This window comes from Lipophrys pholis (assembly GCF_963383615.2).
Source record: "Lipophrys pholis genome assembly, chromosome: 15".
NCBI classification, from domain to species: Eukaryota; Metazoa; Chordata; class Actinopteri; order Blenniiformes; family Blenniidae; genus Lipophrys; species Lipophrys pholis.
In genome coordinates, this window is record NC_137642.1 from 27,388,565 (window position 1) to 27,403,329 (window position 14,765).

At 41.1% G+C, this 14,765-nt stretch overlaps 1 protein-coding gene across 2 annotated transcripts in view; it reads left to right on the top strand.

Annotated features, from left to right (window-relative positions):
• Positions 1-504: 504 nt before the first annotated feature.
• The window catches only part of bean1 (brain expressed, associated with NEDD4, 1), a 30,519-nt gene continuing 16,258 nt past the window's right edge, over positions 505-14,765 (top strand). The window contains exons 1-2 of one of the 2 annotated variants that reach the window (XM_080481926.1): positions 505-826; positions 8,948-9,055. In XM_080481926.1, coding sequence (XP_080338052.1) covers positions 9,031-9,055 — 25 coding nt within the window. In that variant the 5' untranslated portion in view covers positions 505-826; positions 8,948-9,030. The remainder of the gene's footprint in view (positions 827-8,947; positions 9,056-14,765) is intronic. The other variant, XM_080481925.1, reaches the window with a different exon arrangement.

Sequence of the window (14,765 nt, forward strand, 5' to 3'; positions counted from 1 at the left end):
ATTTATTTAATTTTTAGGGATTTCCTTCCTGGCTGTCTCTCCATTCTGCATCTGCCTGCCCGAGTCGATGCGCCTCTCTTCCGGTGCATGACACGCTTAAAGGGGCTGCTGTAGAACCGAGCCGAGCCGAGCCGCGGGACGCACGGAGGAGGAGGAGAGAAGCAGGAGTGGGTGATGATGTATCGATAGAGGAGAGGATGTTAGAGCAGGAAGAAGGTGTGCAGGGCTGCGGGATGCTGCTCGTGTTGACGGGGAGGATGTGAGGACGCGCGGAGCGCAACGCAGAGCCGAGCGGAGCCGATTGGAGCCGAGTAGAACCGAGTGGAACCGAGTGGAGCCGAGTAGAGCCGAGGGCAGAGTGGAGCCGAGTGGAACCGAGCGGAACCGAGTCAAGCCCAGTGGAGCCGAGTGGAACCGAGTAGAGCCGATTAGAGCCGAGTCAAGCCCAGTGGAGCCGAGAGCAGAGTGGAGCCGAGTGGAGCCGAGTGAAACCGAGTGGAGCCCAGTGGCGCCGAGTGGAGCCGAATATCGCCGAGCGGAGCGAAGCGTCTTGAGCGTCGTGCGGCTAAAATCTCGGGTTTCAACCAAGCTCTATTCTGAGGAGGTGGGCCAAGTCCCGAGAGAGTGAGAGAGAGAGAGAGGGAGAGAGAGAGAGAGAGAGAGAGAGAGAGAGAGAGAGAGAGAGAGAGAGAGAGAGAGAGAGAGAGAGAGAGAGAGAGAGGAGGAGGACCAGCGGACCGGAGATCAGTCTGGGATGTTGTTGCTGCTGCTCTTCATGCATCCTGCATCCAGGACCAGATGAATTCATATTTCCACATCATTCAAGGTAAGATTAAGATAAGTCATCCATCCATCCATCCATCCATCCATCCATCCATCCATCCATCCATCCATCCATCCATCCATCCACCCATCATCTCTCCCTCTGCATCCTCCCTCTAAGTGTTTCCTGCACAGTTCTGTGTGTTTGCTGGTGTAGATCCTCCTCCATGGCTCATTATGTAATAATCACTTCCAGTGATCCCTGCGACCTGCGAGGCTGTTTGCATCTTAAACTTCTGGAGTCTCCCAGTGGAAGCATGTTGTGGGATTCTAGTCTTGCAAACAAAACCCTGCAAGTTTATATAACTAACTGCACACACGCTTGAAGTTGAGCCATTGCAGTAATAAATATCAAAAACCAGCTTTTCCTGCAGCTGCCGGGACATTAAAATACTGTGTACACACTACTGCAGGAGCGATCATCTAAAAACTGCTGAAATGAGGCCACTTCTCCTTTTTCTGTTTTTTTTTTTTTACTCTTCTACTTTTCATTACATAACAGTTCCGTGCATGTTGCATTGCTGCACTCATACTTTCCTCTTTGCAGAGGCGAGGCGCTGCGAGCAAGTTGATTTAACAGGCAGGGCGAGAAAATGAGCTTTTTACTGATAAAGAAAGAATATTTACACTGCATGAGATTAAAAACTTTAGATTTATAGTCAATAAAACACTGCTATTTAATTTAATTTAATTTAATTTGATTTAATTTAATTTAATTTAATTTAATTTAATTTAATTTAATTTAATTTAATAAATAACTAGAACAACTAGAACTACTGTAACTAGAATTATATAACTACAACTATATAACTATATAACTATATAACTATAATAACTATCACAACTAGAACAACTAGAACTACTATAACTAGGACTATATAACTATAATAACTAGAACAACTAGAACTACTATAACTAGAACTATATAACTATATAACTATAATAACTAGAACAACTAGAACTACTATAACTAGAACTATATAACTATATAACTATAATAACTAGAACAACTAGAACTACTATAACTAGAACTATATAACTATATAACTATAATAACTAGAACAACTAGAACTACTATAACTAGGACTATATAACTATATAACTATAATAACTAGAACAACTAGAACTACTATAACTAGAACTATATAACTATATAACTATAATAACTAGAACAACTAGAACTACTATAACTAGAACTATATAACTATATAACTATAATAACTAGAACAACTAGAACTACTATAACTAGAACTATATAACTATATAACTATAATAACTAGAACAACTAGAACTACTATAACTAGAACTATATAACTATATAACTATAATAACTAGAACAACTAGAACTACTATAACTAGGACTATATAACTATATAACTATAATAACTATCACAACTAGAACAACTAGAACTACTATAACTAGAACTATATAACTATATAACTATAATAACTAGAACAACTAGAACTACTATAACTAGAACTATATAACTATATGACTATAATAACTAGAACAACTAGAACAACTAGAACTACTATAACTAGGACTATATAACTATAATAACTAGAACAACTAGAACAACTAGAACTACTATAACTAGAACTATATAACTATAATAACTAGAACAACTAGAACTACTATAACTACTATAACTAGAACTATATAACTATAATAACTAGAACAACTAGAACTACTATAACTAGAACTATATAACTATAACTATATAACTATAATAACTATCACAACTAGAACAACTAGAACTACTATAACTAGGACTATATAACTATATAACTATAATAACTAGAACAACTAGAACTACTATAACTAGAACTATATAACTATATAACTATAATAACTAGAACAACTAGAACTACTATAACTAGAACTATATAACTATATAACTATAATAACTAGAACAACTAGAACTACTATAACTAGAACTATATAACTATATAACTATAATAACTAGAACAACTAGAACTACTATAACTAGGACTATATAACTATATAACTATAATAACTATCACAACTAGAACAACTAGAACTACTATAACTAGGACTATATAACTATATAACTATAATAACTAGAACAACTAGAACTACTATAACTAGAACTATATAACTATATAACTATAATAACTAGAACAACTAGAACTACTATAACTAGAACTATATAACTATATGACTATAATAACTAGAACAACTAGAACAACTAGAACTACTATAACTAGGACTATATAACTATAATAACTAGAACAACTAGAACAACTAGAACTACTATAACTAGAACTATATAACTATAATAACTAGAACAACTAGAACTACTATAACTACTATAACTAGAACTATATAACTATAATAACTAGAACAACTAGAACTACTATAACTAGAACTATATAACTATAACTATATAACTATAATAACTAGAACAACTAGAACAACTAGAACTACTATAACTAGAACTATATAACTATATAACTATATAACTATAATAACTAGAACAACTAGAACAACTAGAACTACTAGAACTAGAACTATATAACTATAATAACTAGAACAACTAGAACAACTGGAACTACTATAACTAGAACTATATAACTATATAACTATAATAACTATGATAACTATGATTACTGTACCGAAACAATATATTATAACAATACAACTATAATGACCATAGCAATACAATATACTATAACTATATAACTATATAACTGTAACTGCTATAACTACATAGTTATTAGTTATTAGTTACTGCACATATACAAACATTCATACGTTGGTAGAACGTGTGTATATGAATGTGTAGTGGAGATATTTTCTAAGCTCCTGAAGCGACAGAACTTCAAAGTAAAAGGTTTATTTTCTAAAATGTTGACGAAAACAATTAGTACAGAAATTAAACCTGCTAAAATCCAGAGAACTTTCCAGAACACTTCTCCTGTTGCATTGTGGGAGTTTAGCTGCTACTGACGGTGACTGTTCACTCTCCTGTGTGTGTGTGTGTGTGTGTGTGTGTGTGTGTGTGTGTGTGTGTGTGTGTGTGTGTGTGTGTGTGTGTGTGTGTGTGTGTGTGTGTGTGTGTGTGTGTGTGTGTGTGTGTGTGTGGTCTGATGAATATGGAAATGCCCTTCACAGTCATCAATACCCCATCTAGGGGCAACGTCTGATGAAAAATGACACACACACACACACACACACACACACACACACACACACACACACACACACGAGGATATGAGTGGAGATGGTGGGGTTTTGTTTTACTCTCTGGACTGATATAAGTGATATATTTTATAGGATTTAAGTATATTTTAAAGATTTCTTTCTGCCAGAGTAACTTTACTACGTCATTATAATCCCGGTCGACCGACTCGGGGTGAAATTGGCCCCTGAACTTTTGCTGCAGGAGGTTTTAATCTGTTCCGATCTAAGGACGAGGCCCGGCGCTCCGCCCCGGGGTCCTCCAAGGATCTTAAAGTGACGGCGCCGGTTATCTAAGAGGCGCCTCTCTCCGCTGAGCTGTGAAGGTCGCCACCACAGGAAGCCCTCCGACTTCAGCCCGACGCCGGAATATCCATCAAACCCAATCCGGTGGGGATTACAGGCTGCGGCGCAGGAGCGGCGCGCAGGAGCGGCGCGCAGGAGCGGCGCGCAGGAGCGGCGCGCAGGAGCGGCGCGCAGGAGCGGCGCGCTTCAGCGGCGGCGAAGATGAAATACGACGCTGTGAAGAAAAGAAGTAGCCCAGAAAGACAAGCAATCCAACCGACGGTCATGTGCTGAGAGAAGAGAGAGTAGATTATTATAATCTGCTTCTATTAAATCAGTAAATAAATTAAAAGAAAAGGACGTATACAAAGTCTTGTTTTTAGCTGAGGTTTCATCATCTAGTGGGAGGAAGATGCTCTATAATCTGATGTTAGAGGAGGAAGATGCTCTGTAATCTGATGATAGAGGAGGAAGATGCTCTATAATCTGGATGTTAGGGTGAGATGCTCTATGATCTGGATGTTAGAGGAGGAAGATGCTCTATAATCTGAACGTTAGAGGGGAATATGCTCTATAATCTGATGTTAGAGGGGAGATGCTCTATAATCTGGATGTTAGAGGATGAACATGCTCTATAATCTGATGTTAGCTGGGGAGATGCTCTATAATCTTGATGTTAGATGGGGAGATGCTCTATCATCTGGATGTTAGCGGGGAGATGCTCTATAATCTGATGTTAGATGGGGAGGTGCTCTATAATCTGGATGTTAGGGGAGATGCTCTATAATCTGGATGATGGGAAGGTTCTCTATAATCTGATGTTAGGGGGAGATGCTCTATAATCTGGATGTTAGAGGAGGAAGGTGCTCTATAATCTGGGTGTTAGAGGAGGGAGATGCTCTGTAATCTGATGTTAGAGGAGGGAAATGCTCTATAATCTGGATGTTAGATGAAAAACATCAGTCAGCCACTGGAATGTACAACATAGACATTTACGTGTCCACTTCTCTCTGCAATGCATTCTGGGTAAACAGCATTTTGTGCAGTTCTGTTGAGCGGCGTTAGCGGCGGCTCGTCTTCGGCCTCCAGCGGACTGAGAAGGTGAAACAAGTCCAGTGAATCAAAACCGGATTTTCCTCCCAGAAGTCTTTGCAGCGACACAGTGAGCGTGGCGAAGGGAGACAGAGGGGAAAACCTTGACGCTCCACGTCTGACGTCTGAGTTTCCAGCCACGATGTCGCCGCCGCCGTGACCTCGGCCGCCACGGAGACTGAACTCAGGGGCTTTTCAGCGGGAGCAGGGAGGGGGGGGGGGGGGGGGGGGGGACGGGGGAGGGGGGGGGCGGAGTCTCGCCTGGCTGGCTGCCACTCGCCAGACTGACAGCTGAATGGATGACGGGGTTGAGTGGGGCAAATAGACTGTCAGCGAGCGAGGGAGGGGTGGAGATGGATGAGTGGAGGGAGAGAGAGAGAGAGAGAGAGAGAGAGAGAGAGAGAGAGAGAGAGATGAAGAAATGATGGACTGCGCTAATGGCTCCAGGCTCTACCTCACTCCTTCAAGTTCTCTCACTCCGTCTTGTCTTTCCTCCCCGTCGCTCCTTCAGCTTCCTCTGAACGACGCCTTGCTGCTGCATTCTAGAACAACTTCATTCAGACAACTAGAGCTACACTCGGTAGAGCGCAGTGTGTAGCTCTAGAACAACTTCATTCAGACAACTAGAGCTACACTCGGTAGAGCGCGGACCTTCACCAACGCCACATCTGTGTATGGAACCGAGTTAGCGTCGCTAGCGTGTTAGCCGTTAGCTCATATCGACGCTAACTAGCCTGTCGGGTAGCTACTTCACTGTGTGACTCACTGGGCGTCTCCATGGCAACAGACGCTGATCTCCTTTGACCTCTCTCATCCGCTTTGTATGGGAAAAAAAATTTCAGTTTCTTGGGATTTATTTGGAAACGGTTAAAAGTTAACGTCCCAAAATCTGATCGAGTGGTCCTTGGGTGATGACAAATCATCCCTGAAGATTTTATGTAATTCGGGTGAGTATTTTTTTTTTTTCGAAAAGTTGGCAAAACACATACATACAAACTAATAAATAAACAAAATATGCACAACCTTCTCGGCCAACTTTCATTGGTGAAGGAAATAATACCCACTTCTGTTTTCATACCTGTTCCCGTTTACACAACAAGTATTTCATTCCAGAAATGTGTTTTTCTTCTTCTCAAATAGTTTTTCTTAATTTACCAGAACAGAAACTTCAACGTTTCCTGATTGGATTTTTCTTGCCTGCTGTTGTTTTTTACTTCTTTTTTACTTCTTTTTCACTCGAAACGTCGATAGAGACCAAATAGAGAATATCGGTTTGGAAGATCGATCCATAAAAACAACAATAAAGTGCAACTTTCAGTGGGTTTTTTTATGTTTATGTTCTTTTTCATACAGAAGAAGTATTTTTCTCATCATTAACTGGTTAATGATGAACGTAAGGGTCATGAATACAAATAAATACTGATAAATTAATGTGTAATAAATAATATGTAATAAATAATGACAGAATTAAACTAAATATATAGATATAAAAATAACTAAAATTACCCAAATATAGCAGTTAAAAGAAATACTAGAACACACGCCCATACAATGTATGTAAAATCTATGTACTTAATAAACTTCTGTTTTTTGTGCTTTTCCGTGAAAGTTAAATGTTTCATCCATATTTTATCTCCCGTAGTCGTCATTTTGATGAACTTTTTGTTTATTAAATTTCAAGAGAAAATCACTTTTTTCATTCTCGTTTCGACATGTTCTTTTTGCTTGCGTGTCGCCCCCTGCTGGTGGGGAGTGGTAAATAATCACATTCTTTCATTTTGTTGTTGGAGCCCTCGCTGTGGCTGCTTCTGTCCTCGATTTACTCACGCACACTGTGTGTGTGTGTGTGTGTGTGTGTGTGTGTGTGTGTGTGTGTGTGTGTGTGTGTGTGTGTGTGTGTGTGTGTGTGTGTGTGTGTGTGTGTGTGTGTGTGTGTGTGTGTGAGGGGGGGGGGGGGGGGGGGGGGGGCAAGATATGCTGAATCTTTGCTGCCAGAGTGTGTTGTCTGTAATGTCTGTCTGTGTGAGCAGGAACAGTTACGTAACTACAAACACCGTGGGTTCATGAGTCACACACACACACACACACACACACACACACACACACACACACACACACACACTGGACAGGACGACGTCTCGTTGCTTTGATTATTTGCGTGACAGAGAACAAAACATACGCAGCGTCTCATTAATATTTACAGGTTTTATATCTTAATATGTATTAATTCCTAAGATTATTCCCACCAGATCATCAGAAGACATGAGACTTTTACAGACGTGTGGCCAGAAGAAGAATTGCAGTTAAATCGCTCAAATACGAGTCAATTTACTGTTTATTTTTTTCCACAATACTCGAGCGGTATTAGTTACGTTTTGACCTTTGCATGTTAAATCAGTAAGCAGTCAGATCAGTAGGTTTTACTGTTACTCAGTAATTACCTATAAGAGAAAAGTTACAAGAAATATAAAAAATTTAAGTACAAATATTTCAAAATACGACCTAATTAAAGTAATGTGAGTGTTAAGACTTTGGGTTTTCTCCCACTGGTGAAAGTAAAAACAGTAAATTGTACTCAAGTATGAATTAATTTTATTAATCAACCCAAAATACTACTTGATTACGCAAATGGGAACATTTGTGATGCATTGCTTCAACTGAAAGTATATTACATGATGTAGATTGTACTTTAGGATTCAGTTACATTACTTGTCTGCAAAGAAATCCCAGCAAAAGTACAAATACCCCCAAAAAACTACGTGATTACAGTATATGAGTCCAGAAGTCGTGTCGAGTTAAAAACGCCTCATTTTTGATCTTTTGATTCATAAAAGTTTCGTGCGACATTTGGAAAACGATGTCAGTTTCCACGGAAACAACAAAAAAAACGCTGAAAACAATGTAGTTAGCGTGCCGGACCACTAGTGGGCGCTGTTGTGGACAAAACTCTTGTTGCTTTTTTTTCCCCGTTTCTATGGCGACGGACTCGGGAGCGGTTTCAAAAAGTTGCATTTTGCCCGAGTTCATCCAAAATGAAATTACAATATACAGGATTTCACAGGTGTGTGTGTGTGTGTGTGTGTGTGTGTGTGTGTGTGTGTGTGTGTGTGTGTGTGTGTGTGTGTGTGTGTGTGTGTGTGTGTGTGTGTGTGTGTGTGTGTGTTTCCAGCTATTGATTGGAACATTTCATCCCTGTGGCCATGTTCCGGAAAGACCAGTACACACACACACACACACACACACACACACACACACACACACACACACACACACACACACACACACACACACACCCCGAGCTTTATAAACAGCCGGGCTCAGAGGTTGTGTCTTGCACATCAGTCTCTGTTCGCTCCGTAAAACACAGCTTCCCTCGCTTTCTTTCATTTATTCACCCCCCCCCCCCCCCACCCCTCCCCCGCAGGCCTCACATCACCTCTCTCTCTCTCTCTCTCTCTCTCTCTCTCTCTCTCTCTCTCTCTCTCTCTCTCTCTCTCTCTCTCTCTCTCTCCCTCTCTCTCTCCCTCTCTCTCTCCCTCCCTCCAGTTCCACGTTCAGCGGCGGTGTGCGGTGGAGAGCGGAGGAAGTTGTTGAGATGTGCCAATAGGAACCAGTGAGAACGGGGGTTCATGCTGATGAAATTGATCTGCTCAGGTGAGGAACAACGTCTCTACTTCATTCTTATTTGTGTCGTTGAAAACGTCCGTCTAGGACGAGCGTTCGATCGACAGTCGACTGGAATAGAAGCGCAGTAGAAACAGTTATTCTGGTGTTGTGATGAGAGGTGAAGAGGTGATAGAAAGAAAATGTCGTCCTGCCGCGTGATTCTTTTTATTTAACGGTTTTTCAACATTTTATTTTATTTGTTTTGTTTTATTTAATTTCGTTCTACTCTGTTCTATTCGGTACTACAGCGCAGAACTGACCAGAAGAGGATAAAATAGAGCAGACAATAACAACATAGAGTGGAATAGAGTAGACAACAACAATAAAACACAACAACGTAGAATAGAAAAGCACAGAATAGAACTGAACAGAATAGAATAGAATAGAGCAGTGGATGACAGAAGACAATAGAACAGAATAGAATAGAATCCAGTACATTCGAATGTTAAAAGATCAAGTAACACAAGATAAACATGAAATATGTGAATATTAAATATTAAAATATAGAAGTGACTGAGATCTGCACGGGAAAATGGAACTGACAGAAAAACACGACAAAACATTGTTTACAGGTTTTCTATTTAATTCAACTCTGTCCTTCTCCTTTACTCTTTCATTCTTTTCTCCGTCGGTGTGAGATTTTTCTTCACCGTTGTTCTTCTCTTGATGATCTTAACTTCTGGATGTTGATCCTCCTTCAGATCAGCTCATTTCGGGCTTCATGTATTTTGGGTGACGAGTTCGTGAGCGACTTGTTGGACCTGAGACCCGAGTCGGTTTGGCTCCAACTCTGTGACTTTACTTGTTGTTGTTGTTGTTGTTGTTGTCAACGCCACATGTGTCACCATGGTAACCAATAGATTACCAGGTTATTTGATCCACCACATCACTTGACACGGTCGTTTGACCCCAAAACCATCTTTTTTCTCCCCGCCGGTCTTTTTTTTTCTCTCGTATCGACGCAGCAACATGAAAATGACTCGCAATGATGTAGAACATCCGCCAGGCCTGTAGGCGGCGCTGTAAGTCTGCCACAGCTTTACATTCAAAACAGAGAAGAAGACACAGAACATGAAAAAAACCCTCACATTGGGGAAATTCAACGTATCGCCTTATTGAAGCGACGAGCATCAGCAGCTCCTGCAGCGCCACCTGCAGCAGGTCGTCCGCCATGTTGTTGTTGTTCAGTGACGTCACGGCGAGGGAGGCGGGGCTATAGGTCGAGAGGCGGGGCAATGACATCATCGTTTTTTAACTCATGTGCTTCTTGTCCGCCCACAAGTCAAAGTTGAGGCGGCGTTTTAAACTTTCTCCACTCTGGAACCAGTTTAAAAGAAAACCACACAACATGTACACACACTTACACAACATGTACACACTTACACAACATGTACACACACTTACACAACATGTACACACTTACACAACATGTACACACTTACACAACATGTACACACACTTACACAACATGTACACACTTACACAACATGTACACACTTACACAACATGTACACACACTTACACAACATGTACACACACTTACACAACATGTACACACTTACACAACATGTACACACACTTACACAACATGTACACACTTACACAACATGTACACACTTACACAACATGTACACACACTAACACAACATGTACACACACTGATAGAGACAGGTATGATGCTTGTAGGTCAAGTTTCATGAGTGTTTCCAGAGTGGTTCCAGAGTATTTTCAGAGTGTTTCGTGAGTGTATCCGGAGTGTTTCTTGAGTGTATCCGGAGTGTTTCCAGAGTGTTTCCAGAGTGTTTCTTGAGTGTATCCGGAGTGTTTCCAGAGTGTTTCTTGAGTGTATCCGGAGTGTTTCCAGAGTATTTCCGGAGTGTTTCGTGAGTGTTTCCGGAGTGTTTCCAGAGTGTTTCGTGAGTGTATCCAGAGTGTTTCCAGAGTATTTCCAGAGTGTTTCCAGAGTGTTTCGTGAGTGTTTCCAGAGTGTTTCTTGAGTGTTTCCAGAGTATTTCCAGAGTATTTCCAGAGTGTTTCCAGAGTGTTTCCAGAGTGTTTCCAGTGGAACCGGTGACCCACCTCGAGCCTCACCACTGCACGAGATAAAAGCCAAACACGCTCTACATACTGGAGCAGGTCATGCATGTGCATCAGATGCAGATGTGAAATAGAATCTCCTCCGGTTCCCCGTCGCTGCGCTCATCATCTCTCCAGACGTCAGAGCGGCGCCACGCCGCCGAGCCGTCAATCAACACCTCCCCGTGCGTTATGGAAATAAGAGGGGGAAAACTGCATTTAGCTGCATTTCACCTTCCATCTCTCTCTCTCTCTCTCCTTCCTTCTCTTTCTCTCTATCCCTCCGTCGGTTGATCTGTCCGCGTGCGCTCCGGCCCAATCCAGCCGCGGTGTAAGGTCATTTATTTAAATCTATTTAAATGGATATGAGGCGTGTGCGTGTGCGGGGAGATTTCACGGCCTGGCGAATCAGCGAATCACCAAAGCTGTTCCACTCGACTGAGTCCAGATCAGAGACCCCAGGTGATTAACACACACCACAGGTGGTCCGCACGTGTGTGTGTGTGTGTGTGTGTGTGTGTGTGTGTGTGTGTGTGTGTGTGTGTGTGTGTGTGTGTGTGTGTGTGTGTGTGTGTGTGTGTGTGTGTGTGTGTGTGTGTGTGTGTGTGTGTGCACATGAAAGGAAACTGATTTGAGACCTTGACTAGCTATTTGTAATCCATCTACATACGTCTGTATTCATCCATCCATCCATCATCGCTCCAGCCATCTCTCTATTCATCCATCCATCTCTCCAAAAACAAATATCTATCCATTCCTCCATCACTTCATCCATCCATCATGTCATCTATCTACCTGTTTAACCCTCCATCCAGCCTCAGTGCAGCTTTACATTCACACAACTTCCATCCATCTTCTCTCACCGTTCACTGATCCATCATCCACCTATCTCCTCATCCATTCCTCCATCATCCACCTATCTCCTCATCCATTCCTCCATCATCCACCTATCTCCTCAACCATTCCTCCATCATCCACCTATCTCGTCATCCATTCCTCCATCATCCACCTATCTCCTCATCCATTCCTCCATCATCCACCTATCTCGTCATCCATTCCTCCATCATCCACCTATCTCGTCATCCATTCCTCCATCATCCACCTATCTCGTCACCATTCCTCCATCATCCACCTATCTCGTCACCATTCCTCCATCATCCACCTATCTCGTCTTTCATTCCTCCATCATCCACCTATCTCGTCTTCCATTCCTCCATCATCCACCTATCTCGTCACCATTCCTCCATCATCCACCTATCTCGTCATCCATTCCTCCATCATCCACCTATCTCGTCACCATTCCTCCATCATCCACCTATCTCGTCACCATTCCTCCATCATCCACCTATCTCGTCACCATTCCTCCATCATCCACCTATCTCGTCTTTCATTCCTCCATCATCCACCTATCTCGTCTTCCATTCCTCCATCATCCACCTATCTCGTCACCATTCCTCCATCATCCACCTATCTCGTCACCATTCCTCCATCATCCACCTATCTCGTCATCCATTCCTCCATCATCCACCTATCTCGTCACCATTCCTCCATCATCCACCTATCTCGTCACCATTCCTCCATCATCCACCTATCTCGTCACCATTCCTCCATCATCCACCTATCTCGTCTTTCATTCCTCCATCATCCACCTATCTCGTCTTCCATTCCTCCATCATCCACCTATCTCGTCACCATTCCTCCATCATCCACCTATCTCGTCACCATTCCTCCATCATCCACCTATCTCGTCATCCATTCCTCCATCATCCACCTATCTCGTCACCATTCCTCCATCATCCACCTATCTCGTCACCATTCCTCCATCATCTGTTCATACAAACATCCATCTATGCATCTATCAACCCCATCCATCCATCCATCCATCCATCCATCCATCCATCCATTCGTGGATGGATGGATGGATGGATGGATGGATGGATGGATGGATGAGAGCAGTGAACAAAGACCAGGATTCAGTATCGAGAGTAAAAATGGCCGTCGGGGAGGAAACGGTGTTTTTCTCTGGGGATAAATGAGGAAACGGAAAAGAGTGGAGAGGGAAATTGAGGGAGGTGGCTCGGAACGGCTGAAAACAAAAAAAATAGAAAGGAGGAGAAGGGAGCGGAAGGAGAAGTGAAGGGTAAACGTCTTTGCTGATGTCTTTGGTGCCAATATTGACTGACGCTGGCTCCCTGCGACTCCAGAACACCGGCCGCATCCTGCTGCTCGCTTCATTAGCTCTGTCATTGCAAAATGGACGTATTGGCTCCGCTGCTCAATGTCACAAAGCTGAAGATGGAAGTACGGACTTATAAAACCTTAAAGAACTGTACAGGCCGTAGTTTAACTACATTTATAATTCCTTCTGCAGGGTATGAAAATAACTGAGAGGGAAGAGACGTGTGTGTGGGTGTCAGAGGACATGAACGACTTACTACTACTTTGGTTGTTTGGTTACGTAACTGCATGTCCCATCTGATGCTAAATACACTGTCACGTATTGTTTTTCTATGAACGTGTATAAATGCAAAAGCACCCTCAAGTAAAATGTATTATTATTATTAGTAGTAGTAGTAGTAGTAGTAGTAGTAGTAAATGATTTTGTTCTCAAGATGCTGTTTGCACGACAATTATACAATTATTGAATACTATCATTATTATTATTATTATTATTATTATTATTATTTTATTATTGTTATTACTATTATGAATATTTTTATGAATATTATTAATATAAATTTTAATATTATTATTATTATTTTATTATTGTTATTATTATTATGAATATTATTATTATTATAATGAATATTATTATTAATATTATTATTATTATTATTATTATTATTTTGTACTTTAGGCCTTGTTTACATGACAAGGTTTCAAATGAAATTGCATCATTTTTGTATCACGACAACGTTTTAAAACCGATGAAATGGCCGAAACATTGAGAAATGATGTAGTTAGCGTGATGAGACACTAGTTGGTGCTGCTGTTTGTTTTTGTAATAAAGCCACACACACACACACACACACAGCAGAGAACAACGAGCCCTAAACAATAACAATGGGAGAACACGGACATTCTAGTGGACAGACCACCAAGTTGGATTGTTTTTACAGTGACTGTCAAAATAAAAGTACCAAGTTGGATTGTTTTTACAGTGACTGTCAAAATAATAGTACCAAGTTGGATTGTTTTTACAGTGAATGTCAAAATAAAAGTACCAAGTTGGATTGTTTTTACAGTGAATGTCAAAATAAAAGTACCAAGTTGGATTGTTTTTACAGTGACTGTCAAAATAAAAGTACCAAGTTGGATTGTTTTTACAGTGACTGTCAAAATAAAAGTACATGACACTCTGAACTTCAATGCCAGACACAGATAAAATAAGAATAGCAGTTATTTTTAATTAATGAATATTTGCAACCGTTTTGTAATTTCTTCATCCTGCAGATTTTTCATCCCAATCTGATCTTCTGCTGCTCTAGTTTTGACCAAACACACGCTGCAGTACAGTTTAGTAATTTTCTTCTTTTACATCAAAAGGAGGTCCCAATGAGGGAAATGTTTCTGTGTCAAGGAAGATGTAGTCGGTACAAAAACAGTTGTTGAAATATTTGGC